The sequence below is a fragment of the Thamnophis elegans genome, chromosome 1 (assembly GCF_009769535.1).
Source record: "Thamnophis elegans isolate rThaEle1 chromosome 1, rThaEle1.pri, whole genome shotgun sequence".
Classification (NCBI taxonomy): domain Eukaryota; kingdom Metazoa; phylum Chordata; class Lepidosauria; order Squamata; family Colubridae; genus Thamnophis; species Thamnophis elegans.
The window spans coordinates 148,756,379-148,784,133 of record NC_045541.1 but is presented as its reverse complement, the minus strand read 5'-3'; the positions used below and the strand labels follow the sequence as shown (position 1 = coordinate 148,784,133).

Genomic DNA, 27,755 nt, shown 5'->3' with positions numbered 1-27,755 from the left:
GAGAAGTCTTCCCCACCCTGGGAGCAAATCTCCAATGGAATGAATGGAATATAAATACCAGCCAATAAGCAGCCGGCTTAGGCTGTATATAAAAGGGATGGGAAGGTGGAGGGAAAGGCTTCGTTTCAGGCAGGTCTTTCGGGCGGAACTTGCAAGAGGCGAAGAGCGCTTTCCTTTCGCGGTTCCTCTGAAAGTCTCGGTAAGTGCGCAGGGCAAGCGGTGCCGGGCACCCTTCGGATTAGAGCTTGAAGTTGGCGAGCTGGACGCCCGGCTCTGCGGCGTCTTCTTGCTTTTCGGAGTCAAAAGCCAGCAGGCATTTTTTTTTACGGCACGAAAGACCAGGGTGATTTTTTTCTCCCCCACCCCCTCTCTGTCTGCGAACGCGCGTTCTTTTAAAGCCAGCATCTCGCCCCGGCGAGAGGAAAGGAGACTCGGGTTCTAGTCTCAAGCCGCAACGTTTGTAGCTTCTTTCTGGACCGAGAGAGAGACAGAGACAGACGGAACCGACACGTCCAAGGATGTGGAGGTGTCCCAAGGCGAGCGCGAGCTTGGAGAGAAGGCTTCGCTCTTGCAGGGGGTCCTGGGGTTTTACCCCCTTCAAAAATAGGACTCCTTTCGCTGGGGGCGCGATGCTCGGACGGCTCCTAGCATCAGAGTAACTGGGGTTTTTTTCCGCGCAAACGCTTAGCTACATTCATCTTAGTTTGTTACGTAATGCTGGCCCGTTTCATTTTCGAGTGGCTGCTTCTCCTTAGGCGACGTTGCCCAAAGAAAGCCCGTTTCTCGGGAGGGAGGGAGGGAGGCAAAGCCCGCCCGTTCTAAAGCAGGGCTTGTAGGGGAAGAGGGGTGGTCCCGTCTCGCGGCGGGGGGGGGGGAGCTACAGAGGGAAGCCCGTTGCGGCAAGCCAGGCATCCCAACTCGCTGCTGCCTCCGGGCCATTTGCTCCCCAGATAGCCAGCCTTGCCGGAGCCGTCGCGCACTGCAGCTCGCCCGCTCAAGCGAGGCTGCTACTGCCAACGGGACCTTCGCGGCTCCCTTCCCGGATCGAAGCTTGAGCAAGCAAGGAAAGAGCGCGGGGTGGGGGGGGGAGGTCGGCTGCGATGCATCGCAGCCAGCGCCCTGTTTGCGATCCACTTAAAAAGCCTCCCTCCCCCTTTCCCTCCGCCGCGGCCGCCACCTGCTCCTTCCGAAGCGCCTCTCCCGGAGAGCCGATGGAGGAGCCGTAGGTAGAGCAGAGCCCCGCGGCCCTTTCTTCCTACGGTTGTTTGTGCCAAAGCGCTGCGCATCCCTAACCGGCTTCTCTTCTCTTTTGCAACAGAGAAGGTGCCTGGGGCGCGGAAGGAGGCAGCCCCGATGAAGTGGGAGGCTAGAATGGAGGGCTGGCTGGCTGCCTCCTTCGGCTTGCTTTGCAGGGATCTCTCTCTGCTCTCCCGGCAGCCGGCGGATGGCTTCGCAAAGCCCGTAGCTGAAAAAACCCACCGGGAGGGAATTAGGTTTCTTTCTGCCTTTGCAGCAAAATGTCTGCTATCTCGAGGCGAAGGTGACCTCCTGGGAGGGAGGCGTTCTTAGCGAAGCCCTTAGGAGCTCCTGGGCAGGGAGGGAGGGAAGTTAGGTGGCTGGCTTCCTATTCCTGGTTGCTCGGCCCCACTTAGAGCACCTTGACCTTGGGGCAAGCCTCTTAGTACTGGCCCAGCTTGCGTGCCAGCGGTGTGGGGAGGATTTGAGTAATATTTGGCAACCCTCCACAATTGCAGGTGCTCTGCAGACAAAGTGTTGAATGGAGCAGGTCAGGAAGAGACTGCAAGGTGACCTTGCTCCCCACCTGCCATTTTTCCCCTGTACAATTGAAGCTAAGGGAAGACCTTGCAGGAGGCAAAATGATGTTTTCCCTCTCCTTTTTCTTTCTGTCCCTTCCTTAGCTCCTTTCGGACAGGCCAGTTATGCCCTTCTCAAACAGCCACAATCTTTCCAAGATGAATTACTCTGCAGAAGATGAATATCCAGACCTGAGTCTCCATAACAATCACATGGCTTCCATTCTGACCTTGGAGTTATATACAAAGCTGAGGGGTAAACAGACTTCTAGTGGATTTACCGTGGATGATTGTATTCAGACCGGAGTGGACAACCCAGGTAAAGGAAAATGGCTGCTCATTTAATTTCTGCCTGTTCCTCATTTAACAAGGAAGTGCCGTGCTGCTTTAAAAAAAAAACCACTGCTATCTGTGAGAATCTCCTTGCAACCTCAAGAGTATTACATTTTTTTAAAAATTGCACAAAGTGTTTGTGCAGAATCTTGATTGCAACCAGAATGACTTTATTTACTGACAAATACAAACCTATTGATTTCTTCTGCCAGTTTCCCTCCACCCTTAAATATTGTTGAATGAGAAACTCCCTTCCTCTCCCAGGGAGCCCTACTTCTAAATGAATATAATTTACAACTGTAGTTGTTAAAATGAATCTGATTAAAAAATCTAGCTTCTCTTTGGCAAATAAAGTAGGAGCAGATCTTAATAGTAGGGATATTACTGCATGTTTCCTGTTGCTCTCTAGCAGTATTGAACTGGCACCTTTAATAATTAAAAAAATTGCCTTGCAGTGAGAACATCCATAGTCAAGTTCCTCCAAGAGCCATGTAGCTGATGGTCTAATCCTGAATCTGAGATAGAAATTGTGAGATAGACAGTCCTTTTTCTTGTAAGACGTCATTTGGATAACAGGGTTGATAATCCTGCCAAAGCCCTGAGCTGGTGAACGTGGCTAATGCAGATACAGACTTTTTGCTCAGGCATGAAATCAGCTGTGGCTAGGAAAATGCAAAATGGCTGAAACAAGCCTGGTTTAGATGAAATGGTGGTTAATTGAGGTTAACTGTAGTGTATAATAGAGCTTTTAAAATTGCTTTTATGCCCTTTGTTCCTTGGAAACATTCGGAACTGTTAGATGTGATGAAGGTAACACTAGCATTAACAAGATGGTTGAATTAAGTGATAAGGTCTCTCATAGTCGTGATAGCTGCTATGGGCTACTTCTAGAAATAGGCTGCTGAATACATGTGAATGAAAACAATAGGGATAAATGGAGTCTCTGTGGTCAACAGTCTTACATTTTAGAGATGACTCTAGTCTTGACGTTTTGTTTGCAAGTTTTATGGAGTCACTTGGGAAGCCATTTGTTGTGGACCAGATAGGAAACTTGTGAATGTTATAAAATCCGTGACTGCATCCGTGACTGATGAATTATAATTTGATAATGATCTCTGATGAAAATGTGACCATCTTCAGAGATGCTTAGTCTCTATGTGATAATGAGAGTGAGATGGATGGTATTTAAATTTGATAAATAATGATTGCATTAATTTTAGTGATTTCTGAGCATTAGGCAACTTTCCTGTAGGCCTGAAATTGGTCCATTAAGGGATGGCATTGCCAGAAGAGAAGTATCTGGTTTATTATGAAATTGATTGGTGATTTTTTTTCAGAGATTATTACAATCTTCCTCAACCTGGTACCCTCCAGACAGATTACTTTAAAATGCCCATGGGAACCATTGGCTAGCAGATTAAGGATAATGGTAGTTTCACACTTGGAGGGTTGGTAGGTTAGAGAAATTAGCCCTGCTTGAAATCTCAGAATTTCAAAGTCTAAAGAATATTTCTCTGGTGAGAAAATGGAGTTGCTTTCACCCCATCTTGGTGCTTATTTTCCTGTGATTCTATTTTGCAAAAGTATGTGTTGCAGAATGGTTTTTGCCAAAAAGAACCATTTTCAGTTTGACTAATGTGTGTGCTGGTTGTAGAATTTGGACCCACCTGTGTAGATGTTTGATACCTACACAGAAAATATATAGTTCTATGCATTTTTATAATAATAAAACACAGATTAATGGAAACTAAGGTTTTAGGTTTGCCTAATTCTGGAGCATTCAGGGAAAACCAATTATTCAAAGCAGCAATCCTTTACACACACACACACACACACACACACACACACACACACACACACACGAAAGAGAGTTTAAATGTGCTGCATTCACACAAACCTATGAGCAAACTACAAAGTCTAATTAAACAGAGAACTCATGGTGCATCAAAAATGTCTTTATATTTTATAAAGCTAATGACATGCAAAATCTAATATGTTTGAGTGGACATGCCAAATGCTAGAATGGAACTGAAGCATTATCCAAACCAAAGCTCACCTGGCTTGTTAATTCCTGTAGGCCATCCCTTCATTAAGACAGTAGGATGCGTAGCTGGTGATGAGGAATCGTATGACACATTCTGTGACCTCTTTGACCCAGTTATTGAAGATCGACATGGAGGCTACAAACCTACGGATCAACATAAGACTGACTTGAATGCTGATAACCTGGAGGTAGATAAGTCTTTTAAAAAGAAGCAGATATTTATGGAGGGATCCTTGGTTATCTCTCAGCTTTCTTGTTTTCTTGCAGATGTTTCATTACCCTAACTAGGTACCATCACCAGTGCTGGTCAACTAGTACTGATAATGTACCTAGTTAGAGTAATGAAACATCTGCAAGAAAACAAGCTGAAAGAGCATCAGAGACCCCTCATTTCAACCCTGAACTATACATATTCCCCTTTATTGGCAAATATTACAAAATTGCTAACTTATTCTTTTGATGCTGTACCGTCTTATTCACATCTGGAAGGGCATGTTAAAAACTATCCTTACCTAGAATTATTTCTGCAGCAATGGAATATGTTTACTGAATGACATTTATGAAGGCTGCAATTTATATTGCCAGTTTCAAGATGTTAATAGATTCCTGTTGTTAAAGAGTTATAATAGAAATTGCACAGGCATGTTTAGGATTGGCTTAAGCCCCACTATTAGGTTTCTTTCTCATGTGTAAAAAGATCAAATTCTTCAGGAAAGAATGAGAGGAAATTGGAGTCTTAGTGGACAACCAATTAAAAATTGAGTCAGCAGTGTGCAGCGGCAGTCAAAAAAGCCAATGCAATCCTAAATTGCATTAACAGAGGGATACAATCAAGATCAAGTGAGGTACCAAAATACCACTTTATAAAGCCTTTGAGTACTGCATCCATTTTTGGTCACCGCACTATAAAAAAGAAGTTGGGACTCTAGAAAGAGTGCAGAAAAGAGCAATTAAGATGATTAGGGATCAAATGACTAAAATATATAAAGAACATTTACAAGAACTGGGCATGGCTAGTTAATGAAGGAAAGAACCAGGGGGGACGTGATACTACTCTTCTAATATTTGAGGGGCTGCCACAGAGAGGAGGGGGTCAAACTATTTTCCAAAGTACCTGAAGGCCAGACAAGGAATAATGGAAACTGAACAAGGAGAGATTCAACCTGGAAATGAAAACTTTTCCGACAGTGAAAACAATCAGCCAATGGAGCGGAAGTTGCCTTCAGAAGTTGTGGGAGCTCATCATTTCGAGAAGAGACTGGGCTGCCATCTGTCAGAAATGGTGTAGGGTCTCTTGCTTGGATGGGTGGGTGGTTGGACTAGATGACTTACAAGGTCCCTTTCAACTCTATTAGTCTGAGTGTGAATGTTTGTCTGGACCCTGAACATTCATTTAGAATCCTTTGGGCAATGAACATGATAAATTGACTTATTCAGTCCTTTATTCCTAGTAGTGGAGATGGATAAGTCACTTTCATCATGGAATGTAGGATTGAAGAGTATTCTAACACTGTGTCAGTATAAAAAAGTAATTGGCCATGGCTAATGAGCTGAGCTTTCCTGTTCATGGAAGAAAGTCCGGAGAGATTAATGAATTGATGCTCTGATTTTCCTCCAGTGCCCTCCAGATGTATTAAGACTCAATTCAAGGACAGGACTAATAGTAAGGAAGCAAATTGAAACTTTACCTGTTTTCAAGCCCCTGCAGCACACTTATGGCACATTTTTGCCTCTAAAGTAAGCCCTTGATTGCCAGTATCCCATTTCCAGAATGGAGATGCTCCCTAAAAATGGGCTTTTCTCTCTACATAACAATATCTCACACTTCCTTTATCTGTAGGAATGACAAGAGTTGGTTTAAAATGCTTCTTTCAGCATAAGTACTGAACTTGCTTAATGCATCTGCTAGGAAAATTATGGAATGGTGCTGTTTATCAGCAGCAAGGCTGGTTGTAATAAAAGACTGAAGTAGAAGCAGTTGGGAACAGGGTATTGGCTGCAATTTGTACAGGGAAATCAATAAACCAATCTGAATAGAGCCAGAGGAGACTTTGGAGGTCTTCTAGTCCATCCCCCAGCTCAAGCAGGAGACCATTTAAGAAAAATGGCTGTCCAGTCTCCTCTTAAAAACCTCAGTGATTAAACATCCACAACTTCTGAAGGCAAAGCTGTTCCACCAGTTATTGTCCTCACTGTTGGGAAGTTACTCCTTAATTCTAGGTTACTTCTCTCCTTGATTAAATTTAAATTGATTAAATTTTAATTAAAGGGTATGGAAGGACAATGAAAGTACAGATTTAATAGCACTTGCCTTTAAAAATAAGGTGTACAATGTAACTCTGAGTTTGCCTTTCATTTGCAGAGTAAGTCTAGATGGAATTTGCTATTGGATTTCTTACTACTATGATGAAGCTCTTTCCTTTTATTAGGGTGGTGATGATTTGGACCCCAACTATGTTCTGAGTTCACGTGTCCGAACTGGTAGGAGCATTCGTGGCTTCTGTCTGCCTCCCCACTGTAGCAGAGGAGAGAGACGTGCAATTGAAAAACTTTCTGTGGAAGGTAAAATTCAGCATTGCTTGTGTACAAACCCCAAAACAGGTAGAATTGGTCTCAATCCTGATGACAATTTGATAATCAAAAAGAACAGGTAGCTATATAATAGGATAGAACTACCCTTGCCTTTTGCATTGTTGGTAGTCCTTAACTTACAAAGTGTTTGTTTTAACAATGATCTGGAATTATGGCTTCCGAAAGGGTGCTTTATGGCCATACAGCACATCCAGACATCACAAAATGTTGCATCACCGCTCCTGCTGAGAGGACTCCCTCTAGCTCCAGGTGAGGGGCTGGCTGAAAGGGCTGCCTCCCGAAGAGCTGAACTCTTTTATTGGGGTTCAGAAATGGAGCTAAAATCCTATAGATTTCAGCCCCGTCTTTGCATACCACTGAATGAATTCTCTTCTGCACATGGAGGAGAGCTGAACTCCTTTGGTAGATAGATTTTTCAGCCAGAGACAAGATGGAGCTGAAAACTAAGCAAAGTGCATGGTATGGTAGGAAGCATGAGATGCCCCAGATAAGGGAGGGAGGCCTAGTGCATAACATATGTAAGCATCACTGTACTTGGGTTGAAAATCCTGTTTGGATATGGGCAGGGAGGATTTTCAGCTCCTGAGCAAAGCCTCCCATGGCTTCCCTATTCCCCAAGCACTCCACACTCTTTATTTGGGATACTATCTACTTAATCACCTGTGCAATCACTTAACAATCCCAACCATGAGTGTTGGGATTGCAGTCATTGAGCAAAGCAGTCATGTGGGCAGTCCCATGATATCTCACTTAACTCCTTCGCTTAACAACCAAGATTTTTGTCTCAATTGTCATAAATTAAGGACTACCTGCTTTGTTTAACAATTCACTTGGTGAGTATAATTGAACTATCTCTTGGTTGTTTCATATTAAGCTCTTTTGGGTCAGCTAGAAAGCTGTACCATACCTGTAGCTCAATGCACCTTTGAAAAGTCTTGCCTGCAGCAGAAAATTGAACTGTAGTTACTCTGTTTCCCTTTATTCAAGTAAACGCAAGGGAAACAGAGTAACTACAGTTACAACTCCTCCAGGTTTTTAAAGTGTTCTCATGTGTGGAGCTTTAAACACATTGTTGCAGCCACCATCTTAACATGAGCATGCTTTGCAGATAATCCTGCTGGAAGAAGTTCCTGAAAATAAATACTACTTCATGAGTATCAAATAACTGCACTTTAATTAATGGAGCAGCTAAAAAGCAGATACATTGAGCGAAGGGTGCATTCTTCCTCCCATTCCTGCCACAAGACTCTGGAAAACAGCCAGTGCCTTGCTCTGCTAGAGAATTGTTAAAAGTTAGCATGTCTGGCTGAAACTACCTATTTTGCTGTCTTGGCATTAATGAATGGTAGGCCAGAATATGCATATTCTATTAAATAGGATCATTTAAAACCATCTCAATGCTACAAGCCTTGCTATTCTTCCTTCAGCTTTGGCCAGCCTGGAAGGGGACTTCAGTGGGAAGTACTATGCTTTGAAGAATATGACAGACGCCGAACAGCAGCAGCTCATTGATGATCACTTCCTTTTTGATAAACCTGTTTCCCCTTTGCTCTTGGCTTCTGGAATGGCCCGTGACTGGCCTGATGGAAGGGGCATCTGGTGAGTGTTGCCAAGCAAAGTTGCATCTTGAATATTGAGCCATTCATTTAACCTTGATATTGTGATTTATAAATTCTTATAGCCATCCAGTTGTGACTTATTCAAAGGTGACTTCACAATATTGTGGATTACAACTATACGTGAAACTGGTCAATGAGTTGATCAGCAAGATGTATCATTTAACATACTAGAGGCTTGCTGGAAGACAGAAGTGCTTTTAACTTAAGATGCAGCTCATGTTACCTGATAAGATAACATGCAGAATGCTGATAAGATGCAGAATTAACTTGAATTATCTCTCTTGGCCCATTTTTTTTGATGAAATTGGTTTTTAAAAAAAATAAAAATCCTAACAGTGCAAAATAACATATACTTGTCACTATAACTTGGCGTTAACCAAAGAAGTTAAGGGCATGATATAAGGAAACATAATTAAAGCTAGCTTATATTAACATCATTAATTATTTCTCTTCTTTCCTTTCTGTCCTTGTAAACAATCCTTTCACGCTTTAAAGAACCTTTTGTTCTTTAAACTTCTTACCTGTTGCTTTCTCAAGACCTCATTTATTCTATCCAACCATGACTTTTTCAGGTTCTTTACCCTAACCTGTTCGTTCTTTCTTCTCATGTTTGTTTTCCAGTTCAGGTTTCATTCATTATGTATTAAATTCAAATCATTCAGTGTGGGCAGAAAAGTATAGTGTTTGAGCGGCACATTTTCATGCCTGAGCACCTGAATTTTTTTCACAGATGTCACCCAAGACAACAACGAAATCAGTGTTATATCAAGTCAAACTAATTTTTTTTTAAAACGAATAAAATTGTAAACAAATAAATTTAGAAATATTTGTTCAAAAGCAAACTCGCTACAATTATCTTTTCAAATTCATTTTGGATTAAATAAAAAAGAGCTTTGAAATGAATATATAAATGGCACTTAATACTGGTAATATTAAAATAGTAAATGTTTGATATACTTCATTTTAATGAATTTCACTTGATATACTTCATTTTAATGTATTATATGCAATTTGCTATTTTAAATGAGTAAAATGATTAAAATCCCCATGCATAAAGTCTCATTCACATCTAACAGTTTTCTTCCATCATTAATTTGTAAACTCAAGGATTTATTGTCTGTCTGTTCAACAATGCTTGTTGATTGTTTAAAAAATTGTGGCAATTTGTTCCTCTATATAGGTGGTTTCAGTAACCTACTACTACTGAGCTCTGGGAGACAATTATAACTAGTGATAGTAACTAGTGACCCAAAATATCCAACAAATTTGAAAGAGACTAGTATAGATCTATTTCAAGCTATTTAGCTCTCATCAGCTAGCCATACCCTTACTGGGAATTGAACCTGGGCTGTATTATTATTTTCCCATTTTCTCTATTCCTTGGAACATTACATGCAAATATCACCACACTATGCACACCTTTATCAATGTAGATAATGTTGTTTCACTGACAGTTAATGTATACCTTCATTTGTTGTATGTATTCATGATCTCCTAATGGATTGATTTTACATTCTGATGAAAGAATTGTTTGATGACTGATTATTCTTGGGCAGCGTAACATTCCAAGGAGCAATGGTGGCACAGCAGTTAGAATGTAGTGTTGCAGGCTAATTCTGCTGACTGTCAGGGGTTCAATTCTCACCTGCTCAAGGTTGACTCAGCCTTCCATCCTTCCAACGTCGGTAAAATGAGGACCGAGATTGTTGGGAGCAATATGCTGACTCTAAACCGCTTAGAGCTGTAAAGTATATAAGTGCTATTGCTATACCTCACTATTGGTATACTCATTTCTGAACAAATGCATACTTGTAGCGAGTGCAGATTTCCCATTTATAGTTACAAGCTTGGAAGTGCTTGGTATATTTTGTTAATCTACTAGGCAACTTTGTGCCCTATTGAATCAGTGTTTCAGAGATATTTCCTTACCTTTCAGAGAAACAGAAGGATCCAAGTGTGGGCAAAAATGCAATGGGAGCAGGAGGGACTTCTGAATTCCTGCTAGCTTCCCCATTGAGATTCCTAGTGGGAATCTAGCAAGAAGTATTTGAAATCCCCTTCCCTTCCAGCAAGCAGGTGTCTGATGTTGGGTGGGGAAAGAAGAAGGGATTGCAAGACTGGCTGGGAAACTGTCATGGGACATTGAAACTGCAACAGCAGCAGCAACCAATAACACTGAAGCAGCCATAACTTCCCCAAATTTCATTGTCTTGGGAGTCATGGGTCCTGGATTTTGTAGTCCATTTGAGGTATCTTGGTTCAAAAATTATTCCCTGTGATGTAGCATTTTGTTCAGTTAAAAATCATAGCAATGAGTATACAGTAGTTGTAATATATATATATGGCCACAGCAGAGCAACTATATGAGCTCAATCAGAAGGTACAAAATATCATTTGGAAGCTTTTTTGGTATGTAATATATGTTTATTCTATGCTTGAGTTAAAGGAGTGTGGAGCTTACTTGTTTTTTTGTCTTCTTAGGCATAATGACAATAAGACTTTCCTTGTGTGGATCAATGAGGAAGATCACCTTAGAATTATTTCCATGCAAAAAGGTGGAAATATGAAAGAGGTTTTTGCTCGTTTCTGTTCTGGGCTAACCCAGGTAAATATAATTGGTAATGGAGGCATGTGAACTTTGCCCCAGGATCTAAGTTGGTGCAACCTTCTCTACAATATCCAACTCAAAGTGCTGATTTAAATACAGTACAGACTTTAGGGCAAACATATATCAGGATGTAGTGATGATAATGGTTTCGAATTATCTGTTTAGGCAGAAGTAGCAGTACAGTGAGCTTGAAAGTAAAAATACAGATCCTTCCTGTCCTGGAGACTTCTTGAATATCACTCTCCCTGTTTATTGAAAAAATAGAGGCCAAATAATAGTGATGTATAATGTATATATTCCCTTATGTCTCTGGCCAGAAATCTTGAATGACTTGCAGATTTAAGCCATTCTCCAACTCAGTTGCCTGTCTTGTACTAAAAGATAGTTATATGCAACTTCAGAAATGAGTTTCCAATAGCAGAGAGGGCTAGTCCCAGCATATCTCCAGTCCCAGCATAGCTTATAATGAGGTTTGGCCATTGCTCTTTCGAACATTTCTAACATAATGGTGTCAGTGCTGTAGTATGCCACCATAGTTGAGGTCTCTTTAATAGAAATCTCTTTAATTATTTTAATCTATACAGTAATTTCCTGTATCCTCTGGGCACATTAGGGTGCCCAAAATGATAATACAAATAGTAAAGAAATAGCAATAAGTGAATCTCAGAATCAAAATTTCATCTTTCATTCATTTAAGATGAAAGTATATTAGCCCTATCCATCTATTAGGGATAAAACAAGAAGCTCTAAATTGTATTTGCTTTGTATGTATGTGCTCTGTTTACTTTCTAGTATACTGGGAACTGCATTTCTAGTATAATGGGAACTGCATTTCAGCAAATGGTCAGACAGAAAGGAGGGAAAATAGTACTTTTGATCATTTAAGTTCAGAAATAATGTGATATAATTTACTTCCCATACATATTATTCTATATATGGCATATATAATATGGCATATTAAAAGGGTTACATTTTGGTGGCAGTCTTTGAATCAACTCTGCAGGTTGCACCAAATATTTGACGTCTTCATATAACCCAGAGACCTTAATTTGGGCCATCCTATGCCAATAGTGTTACTTTCCATCAAGTTGAGGTTCTACTTTGAAGAAATGCAGAGTGGGAGACCTACTTTTCATGAAGAACCTTGCTGCATGTCTCACTCTTAGTGTATAGTGCTGGCTCCACTTATGTATGGGAACTGAAAGAACTAAACTACCTTCACCCAAGGGGTTAACAATCTCATTCAGCAATCTTTTATATGATCATGGCAATCCCACTGCTGAGCCACTGATTGTTGTATATGAATGCCAAAGATTCAATTATTTTTACCTTGATTCTTGTCTGAGCTCATATAAATGTGCTGGCCATAATTTGTCAGGGTTCCAAGTAACATACCCTTAGCAAACAAAACTACTGAATTCCTCAAAGCATAAGTCTATTGGATATATCATATACGGCTGGTGAAAACCTATTCTGACAATTCCCACAGTTTTCACCTAATTAAAAGTAAAAGTTTTTCACTTTCTCAAAACAGTCACGTGGTCCAATCAGGATACTGTCCAGTTGCTAGGTGATGACTCCAGTCCCCTCCTCCTGAGCATCTGCAGGAATGTCCTTGGTTCCTAAGAGAAAGTATTTTGTTTTGACTACAAACCCCAACTATCTCCCCTCCCTGTCCCTCCTCTACAATACGTCAGTGCTGAAGTCTCAAAATGGCCTCAGTCAGGCCAGCTTTAGAGCTGACATTATTTAACATCAGAATCTGCAGATGTCTTTAAGTTGTGTTGTTCAGTTTTCTTCAACTTGTGAAATGAAGCTTTTTATAACTATCTGTATTTCTCTCTAGCTTGAATCACTCTTCAAATCCCAAAACTATGAATATATGTGGAATTCCCATCTGGGATATATCTTGACTTGCCCATCCAACCTTGGCACAGGTCTCCGAGCGGGAGTTCATGTTAAATTGCCGAATCTTAGCAAACATGAGAAATTTGGAGATGTCCTCAAGAGGCTTAGGCTGCAGAAACGTGGTACAGGTGAGAAAGGAAGCATGGGTGGTGCTTGTTTTATTTGTTTGAAATTGGTCAATCATTCTGTCCAGGATTCATGGGCCAGATTATATATAAATGATAAAACGTACAATAAAACCCATTTAAACAACTTCTGAAAGGCATTTTAAAATGTAACAAAAAGTTTAAACAAAATGGTTGGGGGAAGGCCATAGTACAAAGAAATGAGTCTTTGATACAGATTTTTTAAAGATAAATATTCCCTTTCAATCTTGCTTTTATATGCAGGGAATATTTTTTTCATGAAAAAGCTACTAAGTGCAAGATCCTAGCATCACTTTGAGTTATAATCAGTTTCTTTTTCTCTAACAATTAGAATTTGGCTTTGGGCGACATTCCTAATTTTGAAAAATGTCATACCTCTATCTGTATTTAAAAAACATTTCTGCCCCTCCAGTTGGCAAATGCCATCTGACTGATACTTATTCAGCAGAGCCAAGATATTAATAGTTAAGCACAGATTGTCCTAGAATCTCATTGCAACAGTCCTCAACTTTGAAGACTTAGCAGACATTAGGCAGATTTTTGGCCAAGAATTCTGGGGATTCTGTAGCCTCAATGTAGCTGCCCAAAGGAATTTGCTCTCTGAGTCCATGGGGCTGAATCCCCACTCAAGACAGGAAGATGATTTTTTTTGCCTTCCTGAGTTGTTAGCAGTGCTGTTCACCAGAGGTCGGTTGCTACCATGTAGTCACCCATGCCATTGTCAGCATGTTTTTTACTCCTATTTTACTCCTATTTTAATGTTCTGCGCATACGCAGAACAGTTTATAGGCACATGCGTACGGTGAACTGGCAGTAACGCCGGCAGCAACCCACCCCTGCTGTTCACACTAGTTAGGCATCAGGATCTGTTTATCACTATCTTTATACCTAGTTTGTCAAGAGTCAACTCCCAATGACTCTTGGTGGCTTACAAATAAACACTAAAACAGTTAAGAATAAGAAATAAAAGATAGCAAGATGACAGAAACTGACTGGAATGGAAAGAAAGAGTCCAGGGGCTTCCACCCACTCTTGGGTGAAGACCCATTGAAACACTAGTAGCGCAAGAGCCATCCAGATCTCAGGGGCAACCTTATTCTGCAGAGCAAGTGCTGCTACAAAGCTTCTGGCATCCTGATACTGTTTAACTGAAGGAATCTGTAATGCTGGACACCCCAGCCAGATTAAATTAGCCAGGCAGATAGTAAGCAGTGGTATCAAAGGTAAACAGGCAACTAGGCTCTATGCCATGTTGCGAGGTAGTTTTGATGGCTACATTATTCAGGGAGCCTCTGTGGGTTCTTTCACGGTGTCCTTCATTCTGAGAAATCACTCCAGTGATGCATGAAGGGTGGCTGTTTAGGACTGGACCTCAGAACTGCTACAAAACCCAAATACTTTAGGCTCTGCTGGTGGTAGATTGTGATAATACAAGAAAAAGGAACCTGATCCAATTTATAGTGTTGCATTCTTTCTCATAGCAGGGATGACCCTATCTGGCAAGTAGAGTCTACTAAAAAAACCTGACTTTTCAAGACCATTGTGCTATATTGTTGTGGAGGTGAGATGGTCTTGTCTAAGGCAGTTTAGTTTTGATGTCTGATATTTCAAAGGCATGGCCCAAATGATATCAGACACTCCCTTAGTGCCCGATAGCTCACATGCCCAATTGACTTCTGGAATTTAGGCACTACATGCTGCTTTTTCTTACTAGAAGCTGTTTGAAAGGAGGCACATCCAGATAAGCAGTTTAATTGGATTTAATCCTCATTTTGTGATGTTAAGACAATCCTGCAGAATTTTTAAGATAAACATGCTGACTGGATGCTTGTAAAGTAGCGCTGTTCAAACATGCTGGAATAAAGTGTGTGTGTGTGTGTGTGTGTGTGTGTTTGTTTGTTTGTTTACCGTAATTATTTGAATTTGAATTCTTATCCCAACTTAACAATGTATTCCTTGTATCCTAGAGCGTTTAATTTGGGTTCCTAACTTCTGTTTTGGTTTGTTTTAGGTGGTGTGGACACAGCAGCTGTGGGAGGAGTCTTTGATATCTCCAACGCTGACCGTCTGGGCTTCTCTGAAGTAGAGCTGGTGCAGATGGTAGTGGATGGAGTAAAGCTGTTGATTGAAATGGAGAAACGCCTTGAAAAGGGCCAGTGCATTAATGATTTGATTCCAGCTCAGAAATGAAAAGCACTTTAATGTTCTAGCTCCTCATGCTTCTTCCTAACTTATTGGATGAATTATATATACACACAAAATAAGATGACGCTCCGATCAAAATCATGGAGTCAAAAGAGATTTTCCCACTTAGTAACATTGTAGAAAGTCTTCCATCCACATGTGTTAGAGTTTATTTTTTTGATGGCTGAAATATCACTGAGAAACTGAAATAAAACTTCATTTGGCCTGAAAAGTATCTTGATTTTGTTATTGGGTTAAAAAAGAATAATAAGGTAGCTAAAGCTACAATCGTAAAGTTGCCTTAAAGCTGCAGGAGCTGTAAGAAGATTCTAAGAAACAGCAGAGACTACGCGATATGTCAAATGACCACCATGAGTGGGGCCAACGTCTAGAGAGAGAGAGCTTCTTTAAAAAAAAACTTGACAGCTTTAAGATGTGTGAACGTAAACTCCCAGAACTTCCTAGTCAGCATGTCTGTCTTAAGAATTCTGCAGGCTAATCTTAGGATCACAAAAACATCTGTGGTATTTGTGTGAGTTGTTGTTTTGGTCTATTTCCAGTCAGAAAATGTTCATCATTGAAGGGTTCTGAACTGAAGGATTTTTCCTATTGCTCTCCACACACCCCGTATAGGATGGACACCATGTATACCATGTTTATCCAATATTCTTTTACTCTGTGGTGACCAGTCCCATTATAGAGGTGGGGGGAGAAGAATAGGAGAAATAGCTCCTGTCTGCATTCCTTAAAACAGATGCTTTTTTTCTTGTTCTCCTGTGTCAGAAAAACTTTCTGCAGATAGAGTCGAATGTTGCACAAACAATATTTCTATTTGGTGAGCTGAGAAGAGGACAAGGCCTAAACTCATGCAACCAGTTTACTAAATGATTATATGAATATTTGTTACATTTGTATTTGCTGCCTATCTCACTGGATGTATTACATAAGCATATCTATAGCTGCTGGATTTTTCTTCCAACTATCTTCTATTTCTTGCTCATGTCTAATGAGTGCCAAGGGATTGACTTTTTAACAAAGATGGTGCAATTATGTCATTGATCATTGCTGATGGTTAGCATCCTGGGAATATCCCCCACTGTCCATTTGGTGTCTCTTAGAAGAAATTCTGAGTCATATGGATTGCTCAAATGGATCAGAAGGGAGGCTGTAAAGACCCATGGCTGATACAAGACTTCCAAAGAAGTAGAATTGATTTAAAAAGGGCACTAGTCCAAACCTTGCATCTCTTACACTGGATCCACTTAAACTCTTAAGAAGATTCCATCTGGCTTGCATTTTTGACACTCAGTTTCTCATTATTTTGCTTCCCCACCCCCCATCCCAGAAGCTTAGCTCCAAATTTTATATGGATTGCGATGCTCTCTCAACTGCTCATGGTGTAGTTCAGTGGTGGGTTCCTACTGGTTTGGACCAGTTCAGCTGAACCAGCAGTGACCCAGGCCTTCCATACCACCAAACTGGTTCGCCGGGTAGTGCCATAGGCGATGCCATCTTGTTTTTTGCTTCTGTGCATACAGAGCAATTTTTATTGCACTGTGCATGCAGCGCACATCAAGCGTGTGCACAGTGAGATTACATGTGAACTGGCAGTAGTGACTGCTGGAACCCACTCCTGGTCTAGTGAGTAAGTGCTTGAAAAGTTATCCCATAATGCTGGATCATACTTTCTACTACAAATCTCTCTATAATCCTAGTAATACCAGTCTTTTCCAGCATGTGTTACCACCAGATGTGTAAAGGATTTTCTTTCATGATCATACCGGCAGGTTAATTCTGAGAACTGAAGTCCATACAACTGAATGCATCTAGTTTGGGAAAAGCTACATCAGAGCAGAATGTTGTTGTTTTTTTGCAATGCCACATCAGATGCTCACCCATCCATCTTAAAGGCAATGGGTACCTCCTCTTGTATCATGAGATACTGTATACTGCTTCTAAACAGTTTCATAAAATCATGATTTTAGATCTGCCCTACATGATGAGGGAACACTGATATATCAATGCAGTGGTACTACTCCAACAGACAACAATAATGGAATATCAGGATCTCCACATCTGCTAACTGGAGGAATGAATATTGTTCTAGGAACGAATCAAGAAGATACATAGGAGTCATGATTTTTGCTCATTATTTTAATCCAAGAGAATGTTGTGCCTCAGGTACCAAAACCTGGGCATCCAATCAAGAAAAATACCTAGATATTGACTTTTAGTGGCTCTTGAAAGCTATAGTGGTTTCTGGAACTTAAGGGTTGCCTCTGAGGAGATACTTCATTAATTCCTCTAGTACTTTTACCCAATATTGTCTCACAGAGAAAAAATTCTAATAAGAGTCACTGCATCTTATATTGCACCAGCAAAGTTTTTAATCCCAAAGGTGTTTTTTGAAAGGTGCATTTCATTTGCAGCACTCAGGTGATCCTGATGACACAGATAAACCTCCAGGTGGCTTTAACGACTTGCTAAAAGAATGCAAATGACCAGCTGTCTGCAAGGAGTATAAATCCTTCCATTCCCCTCCATCCAGTCAGAGCTGAAGAAGCTTCTTGGATGGAAATGTCTTCAAAGAAAAACCAGAAAGTCTAGTTGCCTGTTGAAAAAGCACCTTTGGAAGACAACCATGACCTGGATGATTGAGAACCTCCATAGACACTACGTTTTCAACTCTACAACAGGATTGTAGTCAAGAATCAACTATTCAATAGCACAACATTGGAAAACTGCATGGACCCTCCAATGGTATTGAATGTCAACATTGATTTATATAGCTCTCTCATCAAAACAACTCTGGGTGGCGAACAGAATTTAAAAGGAAAATAATATAAATAACTGTAAACATGATTAAAGAAAAAGAGAAATAGTAGGCTAATGTACTAGGTTCATGATCTGTGGAACATAATGGCAGAGAAGGGAGACAAAGATACAGGCATGACTATGACTGTAACCTTATAATGAAAGTAATATTCACATTCATGATTTTGGTTTTCTGTCTGGACTCCCTGGAAGGGCTGAAACATGGGCAGATTGAAAATGTTCATTATGACACAGCACTGTGCAAGTTTTTTTTTTAATATTACAGTTGCCAAATCTTAAGAACAAAAAATGTATCCCAGTTTAGTATGGATAAATTGTTTTAATGCAAGTGAAGTGCGTTCCTTACTAAGAGCTGAATCCATTGAATCAATTTAATTTCTCTTTTCCTCTTGATGAATATTTATTTGTTAAACAAATATGTATATTAATTTTCCTGAAGAAGTGAGTTGGGTTTTAATGGAATCTCCAATTTCCCAGCTGCTCAACTTACAAACGAATTGCAAAAACATCAGTTCCTGCCATTTATTAATGAGGAGTCACTCACTGGAGTTTGTGGGGGTAATCTCATAATCTCTATTTTCTCTTACCAGCAATTTCAGCCGAAATGCCCTCTCTACTTTTTAAGGAACATCTTCAGTTCACCATGTCCTCATTTGAAGCTGATAAGTAAATGTAATATTTAAGAACATGAGGTTCAGCCAATCCTCCTTCCTTAATCACTTTGGAATTAATTTTTTATTGCTCTTTAAATATTGAGATCTTTCAGCACTGGCAAACTTTATGACATTCACTGGGTGAATTTCAGTCCGTCTTTTGTGAAATAAATTTTAACTACAAGTTTAAGGTTTTTTTTTAAAGAATTAACAGCAAGAGTAACTAGAGCGTTGATTTCATAAAGTTAAAAACAGACTAAGGGTGCAAATTGAATGTAATAAAATTCTGAAATTAAATGTTAGGTTTTAAAAAACGTGTTATTCATGTTTTTACATTCAGAGGAAAGACAACATGCTAACAGAAGCAAATAAAGATTATAATTGGAGGTGGAGTACCTAAATGTGATCTGATAATGCAGAATAAAGCTAAATCTTTTATGGATGGATGCATGATTGAGAGATATTTATGAACAATGGGCCCAGAAGTTAATTTTAAAGGTCTCTGCCATTATTGATAATGCTATGGAAGAGGAACAAGTACTGGACAAGACTGAAGTTAATTCAAATGTGGGTTTAAAAATGACAGCCTAAAGGAATGATGTGGAAAAAGATGAAATGTTGGATATACAAATGAAACCAGTGAATGTTTGATAACTAAAAGAACATAGAAATAATGCATTAGAAGAGTGTCTTGGATTACTTTTCTAAATTGGATTTAAAGAGAGACTTCTTTTCTTTTAAATTTATCTAATTAGGGTTAAAACAGTTATGTTGTTCAGTAAACTTTTATTGGATTTTTACTGATTAGAGTTAAAAGATAATGTTTGGGAGACTTCTTTAATGATAGAAAAGGAGACATGTATAATCACAGAAAAGGAGATACAAATGTAAAATGGAAAAAGTCAAAGACCCTTAATGGATCTTTGCTGATTAGGATGTCAGGCCTGCAATTATATTGCTTTTAGAATTTTGGCCCGCCACACTTTCTTTATTTCAGAATGCTGTTTCATGAGTATAGTTGATGGGAGAGGAGAATAGAAGGAATAGGATTGTGGAATGTATTGTTTTCATTCCTTTCTAGAAGCTCAAGGTCATCTTTTGTCTCCGCACCTTTGCACCTGACCGGAAGCAGCTGGGCGTGGGTGCTAGCGTGGAAGAAGAAGATTGGACTGTGTGATGGATTATGGGTGTGGGGACAAGATCATGAACTTTTAACTGGGTGGGATTCTGATGTAATTTCCAGTATTGGGATTTCATAGCATAATACCAAGATGTCTGATCTATTAAATTGGAATTTTAAGGTTCGTTTTGCCTTGGACTCTGATTTAATTCTACATGATACTTGGAACGCTGACATAGGATTGATGAGGTTTTAAAGATTTATAAACAATGTGGTGAGATATGGAATGAAAAAAACTTTGTTGTATTTTAAGATATGGTGATCAGTTTAAAGTTCTTTATACTTCCTCTTCTCTCCTCTCTTTGGACTTTTCCTTTTTTGTTTGTTTGTTATACCTTGTATTAATTTTCTCTGAACAATTGTTTAATACAATTATTATTATTAAAAAAACTGAACTTCAGAAGGCAGTAAGAATTATGAACAAATAATTATGGAACAGAATGTAGGGATCACTAAAATGAAAAAAAAGGGCTCTAGGAATGGAAAATACATAGTCAAGAAACAAATATTAAGCAACAAATCTTAATCTCCGAATATCATCATTTCCCCCCCACAAGAAACATAACATAACCTGGGAATCAGTTTAATCTGGAATGAAAATATAATTTTTGCCTAGTTTATAGTGTTTCAGAACATACACAAATCTTAATTTCACTTATATCTGAGATGTGGGATATTCAACATACACTACTCAAAAAGTCTCCTTGCTATGCTCCAAAAATACCCCCACCCCACACCCATTGTTTTTGCCCTTTTTACTAGATTGAATTGAATAATGCTTCAGTTCACTTGTAAAATTAATCACAAGTAAATTAAAATTAACAGGAACTCAAAAAACTATACAGGCTGCCCTAGGTGGAAGTAATTTATATGCCAAAATGATTTGTAGAACTGAGAGCTGTTCACACCATTTACAGAAAGAGACCAAATTAATCTCCAAAACACAAGGCCTCACAATGGGAACGGATCATTCATCAAGGTCATTAGCATGAACTGCATTGTATTAAAGCTGAATTGGGTGTCTATTTTCTTGTCAACAAGTAGAGATGCTCATTTATTTAGGTCTGTTTCCCCATATTACCAGATTGCTAGTAAATGAGGCAGGAGCAGTGAAGGCCAAAGCAGAGCTCTGCAATGGTTTTGGTTAAGTCTCTGCTGAAGCACATCCTCTGGATTCCCAGTAAAATTCCATGAAAAAGTCAGGAAGATGCTCAGGAAAAGCCTTGACAGAAAAGCCTTCTTATGCCTCCCTAGGTTTTAGATGGAGCAAAAATGTGTAAGGGTTGTAAACATGAACAGCTTTCAGGTAAGGAGAACACACACACCCCTTCCTCACAAGGAACAATTGGCTGGGGTGTTTTAGCCAGACGCTGTGGGAAGGTGCATTTGTTGGGAAGAGCCATTTGCTTCGGCAAACACTTCTATGGCTTTTGTAAACCCTGCTTTGTGGGCTTTGGGTGTGTCTTGTGGACTTTGGACCTTGCTTTGTGAACTCTGAAGTTTGTTTGTGGACTTCACACTTTCTCCTTGCCTTGCAAATCGGGGCTGGTGATTGTTGGATCTAATTTGTGGGACCGGATTGCCCTGATTATGGATGACTCCCTTCAGGGAAAATTAGGGGTAGAGCTTTACTGACACCATTGGGGGGGGGGGGCTGTCTGTCACAGTAGTTGTGTAACAAACAGACTTTCTTGGGGGATCCAGATCAGAACATCTTTTGTGGATGCCTTTTTCTCCAAAAAATTTTCATTCATGTATTTTCTTTTCTAGCCTCATTTCAGCAAATCAGCCTCTGCTTTCTGAACCAGAAGTTACAGCCTTCCTGTGGTCATGGTTTCTTTTCTAGCCAACCAGTCCTAACTTGTCCTTGCTTCCCATCTGTAACTTTCAGTTCTGCTGTCTGATCGGACGTGGCCTTAGCTGGTAGCTGACTAGCTTCATAATAGAAAACAGACATTTTGAAGCACACACCCAATTGTGTGGCTGCATCTTTTCAACTGCATAGCAGGAATAGTATGGAGCAGATGCAGTGGGAAGGCCAACTAATTCTCATTTGACTGACTCATAGCTCTCAGGAATAAGAGCTAGATTTTTTACTTTGTAATCATCTGCAAGAAACAGAAAAGCCAGAGGGTGCAGCTTTTGTTTCTATGGGAACTAGACAAATAAGACCCATTCCAGACAATTGTTTTGTTTGCAAAGGGACAATGCTTACATCCCCTAGTGCTTAGCTGGCCCAGAGTTAGCTCCCCTGCAGTCTTATCTTTTATTAGTTTGCAGTCGGAGTTGGGAATAGGGGAGCTTAAATTAAATAAATAAAATTATAAAATGCCATTTCTCCTATTGACAGTTTTACTCTTCCGGCTCTTTGCACATTGACTTAGTTGTGAACTGTTTAGAGCAGGGGTGTCAAACCTGATTCCATTGAGGGTTGTGTTTGACCTTGGGGGGCTGGGGTGGGTGTGGCCAGGGTAGGCATGGCCAGCTCATGTCAGGGGCGCATGTGGTGGCTTGATCGCTCTGCCAGCAAAAACTCCCAGGCTCCATTTTCGGCTGTGATGGCCTCCTGCAACCCTTTTCCAGCAAAAAATGGAGCTGGGGGGGGGGCACAAAGCCCTCCTGAATTCTTTTTTCACTGGCAGAGACACTGCAGGCTGGTCCTTCACTGTTTCAGGGCAACCTCACGTGTCAGATCCAAGTACCCCACGGGCCAGATCCAGTCCCTGGGCCTTGAGTTTGACACCCCTGGTTTAGAGGGTCATAAAAAAACTGAACAGATTGGTCCCTAAGAATCTTTTGTGGTCCTTTGTGGTCCTAGTTCCCCAGGTGAACATCACAAAAGCAACATTGGTACTTCTGTCTCCTATTTTCCCTCCAATGACAACCCTGTGAGGTGAGTTGGGCTAAGACAGACTGACTGAACCAGGTCATCCAGTCATCGTTCATGCTAAGGCAGGACCAGAACATGTGTCTCTTGGCTTTTAGGCAAGTATCTTAACCACTACTCCAAACTAGGTTAGTTTAAAATGAAGCAGCTAGGCTCTTAAAGACTAAAAGATACATTTTGCTATTTGCTGTCTTAAGGTACTGGTTTTAATGGTTAAAGATCAAAAGATTCTCCCTATGTCAGTGTGCACTTACCTGATTTTGCCAAGATGAAGAAAAAAATTATTCTGTCCAAACTGACCAGTTTTTTCACTCCTCCCCCTACTCTAGAGGGAGATTTCAACACATAGTGAAACATGTTAAAAATAACTCTGATAATGGAAATTTGGAAACAAATAGTGGTTATTTGGTGATACACTAAATATCCAGCCCAGTCCAGTCTTCAATGGTTTATAATATGTCTGGAGGAATTAGACCTTCCCTCCCTCCATTGCAATTTGTGGGGTGGGACTGCAATGGCAGGGATAAAACAATCTTGCAATCCTAATGATTGCTTTCATTGCAACAGTGTAAGACAGGTGGAGAGAATAGAAGGCAGGCTAGTGGTGCATTATATTCAGTGGCAGATTGGATGACTACGCTATAAACAAGAGTTAATTAGAGACTTGTAATAGAATCCATTGTTAAACTTATTAGGCAGCAGCAATGCGGAGATCAGTTTTAATTCCCAATAAAAGTCAGTTGTCCCTTGCTGCCCTCATGGTAGCAAAGCAAATGCTCCTTAAATGTCCTCTTAGCCAAAATGAGCTGTAATTACTTGCATAGAGACAAACTGCATTTGTAAATCCTCAATTTCTCTCTCTCATCACTGCCTCTCCCTAGGCACATCTTACCCTTATTTATTTATTATTTATTAATTAGACTTATATACCGCTTCATAGGGCTTTCGGCCCTCTTTAAGCGGTTCACAATTTTTTTAGCAAATTGAGTCAGCAACTTGCCCCCAGTCTGGGTCCTCATTTCACCCACCTCGGAAGGATGGAAGGCTGAGTCGACCTTGAGCCAGTGAGATTTGAACCGCTGAACTGCAGATCACAGTCAGCTGAAGTGGCCTGCAGTACTGCACCCTAACCACTGCGCCACCTCGGCTCTATCTTCCTATCAGATCAGAAAGAATGGGCACGCTCCTGGTCCATTCCCTTAAACATTGCCATCTCATGAGATCTATAAAGCAGGCCTTTTCTGCGGCAGCCTCGGCCTGTGGAACACCCTTCCCCTTGATGAAGTCTAGCAGGTCTCCATCTTTTTAGCCTTTTGAAAAGCACTTTTAAGACCTGGATTTTTTCCTCCAATCACTAGAACAGGGCTGTCAAACTCCTGGCCTGTCATGTGCTGGCTGTGCCTGCTTTAGCAAAGAGGGGGGGGGGAGTCCTGATACGTCACATGATGCTGCCGTGACGTGAGTTTGACACCCTGCACTAGAATATGGTGAAGTGGATCAGAGATTTCATAAGAATGTTGGAAGTTTCATTTCAGTGTCAAATTATGTTTATGGCTTTAATAAATTTAGGTTACATTGTTTTTACTGTATGTTGTTTTAAATGATTAGGAGCTACTCAGAATTTGACCTTAGATGGGGATCTTATATAAATGTTTTAAATAAACAAATTCACACACAGAGCAAAATTTTGAAGCTGCTTTTCTGTGTGTGTTACACTCCTTTCACAATCACACCTTCACATAATTAAGGAGATACATTGCAACTTTGGGTTTGTAAGGCTCCACTTCCTGCCTTCCATTTTAAGAAAGTGACTAAAGGCAGACTTTGTGGTTTTAGTATCAAGCCAGTCTTTCCTGTAACCCTCACTTGACGCTTTTTGTGTCAGTGGGTAGTTATCTTGACTTCCTGTGCAATTACATTTCCTACGTCCTAATAGTAGAGACTTTAGCAAAGGCCAACACCAGACTGGAATTTAAAAGAAGCATATTTATTTTTGCTGAGTTCTTGAAACATTGTAGAAATGGCTTTCTACAGGCTGGAATCTTCCAGATATATTGGATTACAGTTTCCATAAATGCAACTGTAGTGTCAGCCCTATAATTTTTAGATTCTACTGAGCTACAGGGGTTATGTCAAATTTATAAAGCCTTCAAGATTTTAGCCTCCAAGTAATTAAAAGGGGAGTGATCTTACTATTAACTAGTAATATAACTATTACTATTATGTGAGTTAACATCTATTCGGAAGGTTCTGCTGCTTGTAGATATGACCTTCAGGTTTCCTTGGTAATATAATGGTTTCCTTCTAAGTTGGTAATGGTTTCCTTCTAAGTTGTATTGAAATACAGCAGAATCACTTATTAATACTTGAGGTTTTTATATTTAATTTTAAAATATATACAAAAAGTTTATATATTTAAAATATCTAGGCTTTTCTTTTGAGTTTTATTTTTCTGTTTTTATTTGCATGCTGCCCTAGAACTCTTCTGGAAAAAAAAAAGCCCACAAGTCTTAAAAACAAACTAACAGATCTGCCAACAAACAAAATTAACCATGCGTCTGTTATTATTTATTATAATTTCATCTTTCAGCAGATCTGTCTATTGATAGTCACCAGAATGTATATGTATTTTTTTTTTTCTATTTCTGCACCTGAGAGACATCGTGTGGCCACCAAGGTCATTGCAATTTTATGGACCTAGCTTTGCTGCTCAGTTAGGTATAAATTCCAGAGTAACTATATTATTTTATTTATGTCTGTTACAAGAACTCTTAAAAAAATGATCCCCCTGTCATCTTTCCAAATGCACAGACTTCTTAAAAAGCTCACATGAACAGACTGATTATACCATTCATTTTCAAAAGTCTTCAGTATCTTTTTTGGGAGCATCCTCTCCCTTCTTCCAGGTTAATAGCTGGGATTTTAAGGACTTATTCTTGCCCTTTCAGTCAATTTACCCTATTTATCCTGAATTTAATAACATTTATTTTTAAATCAAGGTGCATAGGGTTTACTGTTATTCATAGACACAAGAGATCTGCATATCTTATAAAAAGATACTTCTTTTGAAAAATATCTTGTCCTTAAAGTATTCCAGCCTGTTCTACGTAAGTTGCTGGAAAAACACAATATATGAATGGAATCCTTGATGCTTGCTGAACTTGGTTGTTTGCTTGAGATGTTTCATTATCAGACTAGCTCAGTGCTAGTAATAGTCAATGAAATGACTACTAGCAAACAACCATGCTCACGGAGTGCCAATGACTCCATAGTTTAACCCTGAGCTATTTATATTCTCTTTTAGTGGTGCAATCACAAGACCTGCTGAAAAGGAAGTGGAATAGCTTCTGCAAAAAAAGCATTGTCTAAGGAACATGTCGACTGAGTAATGAAGTAGATGCTACAACATAAATGTAAAATTTCCTAATTCATATGTTGAGACTTGGATCACTGACTATGCTACCATAGTTCTACATGTAAATGGACCCATCCAGCTTCCACATGAATTTGGAAATGAGTAGTGATGTAAGCAAATCTTTGAAGGACGCCTATTTGAAAAGGTAAAATCCAAAATGGACATTGAACAAGAAACCTAGAACTGTAAGGTGCAGATTTATAAGAAAAATCCATTTTCACTTAAGCCTTATGATACCTAGAGACAACTTGTAGTGTTCAGGTGCTTTGGACTTTTTGCATAAGCCTTCATTAGCCTTAACACTAGGAAATAGGTATTTAAATTCTGGAAGAGACTGGGGTTTTGCATTCATTTCTGCATTCTAGTGCTATGATTGCATTAAGAAGCCAAGTATATTGTTACGTTCAATATACTGTTTAGAATATTCTAATAGTCATAGTGTCTGATAAAAACTAAATTGAGAGAGGCAGCACTTCAGAATGTCAGCACAATAGATAATGATCAACATTTGTTGTTTTTATATCTGCCACTGACTTTTATACAATTGATTGACCACTGTGTGGGAAACTAAACTAGGTAAGTTTCTTGACTGAATACCTCAGAGCTTTTCATACTTTTACAGGAAACAATACTTTTATATAGCTACAGTATAAAGTTAAAGCAGAAACAGTGTTAAGAAATGTTTGGCTTAGTGTCATTATTTGTTTCAAGCAATATTATCTCATTCTTCCCAAAATTATATATCCCAAGCAGTATCGGGTACTGGATCAACTAAACATAGGCACTGAACACATATTCAAAGAGCAAATTGGAAATGACATTATTAACATTTGAACTACACTTAGGATTCAATTGGAAACAGGAAGCCCAGAAAAAGAAAGTAGTGGTGGTCTAAGCAAGATTTTGAGTTTCTCTAACAATAATAGCATTTCCAAAAAAGTTGCCTCTTAAGAATGAGTAGCAAGAATGCTTTTATAATAGGCAGAAGCTATTTTCCTTTCCAATGTCTACGTATATAAGCTGACTCCATCATACTGCTAAGACAAGCATCCCAATGTATCACCTGGTAGAATAAATAGTATCTACTACATTGGGTAAATTATGAAGTAGACAATGGAATCTTTAGTTAATTAGGTGCTTTAAAATTCTAAACCTTTGAATGAATTCAAAATTAAGATGAGTACAATATATGTTACTGACAAATAGAAACAAGTTATGGCAGGTGACAAATTTATTAGAAAACCTATAGCATCACCGGAAGGTTTGTATTGCAGAATACCTTTCAGCACAGAAATTATGAACATGGTAAAATCTCATTCAGCAAGTCTGCAAAGAATATATATTATCATCTTGAAACATCCTTTTTGCTTCTCACTTTTGGCCTGGCTCTCTTCAGAACAATATAAAAACGGGCAATTTTTATGCATTAAAAAGTTCAATTAGCTTAAAAAGATTTAAACAGGAAAGATAACAGGACAGATGGATACTCACCTGAAGTTTTAAATAATTGCCCTGAAATGTTATTTATTGCTTTGAC

The 27,755-nt window shown here is 39.5% G+C and overlaps 1 protein-coding gene across 1 annotated transcript; it reads left to right on the top strand.

Moving 5' to 3' along the window:
- The first annotated feature begins 122 nt into the window (after nt 1–122).
- Nucleotides 123–15,468, top strand: CKB (creatine kinase B). Its single transcript, XM_032237395.1, has 8 exons — nt 123–199; nt 1,920–2,133; nt 4,225–4,379; nt 6,621–6,753; nt 8,211–8,382; nt 10,884–11,007; nt 12,857–13,046; nt 15,076–15,468. Exons 2-8 carry the CDS (start codon nt 1,941–1,943, stop codon nt 15,252–15,254), a joined length of 1,146 nt encoding a protein of 381 aa, XP_032093286.1. The 5' UTR covers nt 123–199; nt 1,920–1,940; the 3' UTR covers nt 15,255–15,468.
- Nucleotides 15,469–27,755: the final 12,287 nt, after the last annotated feature.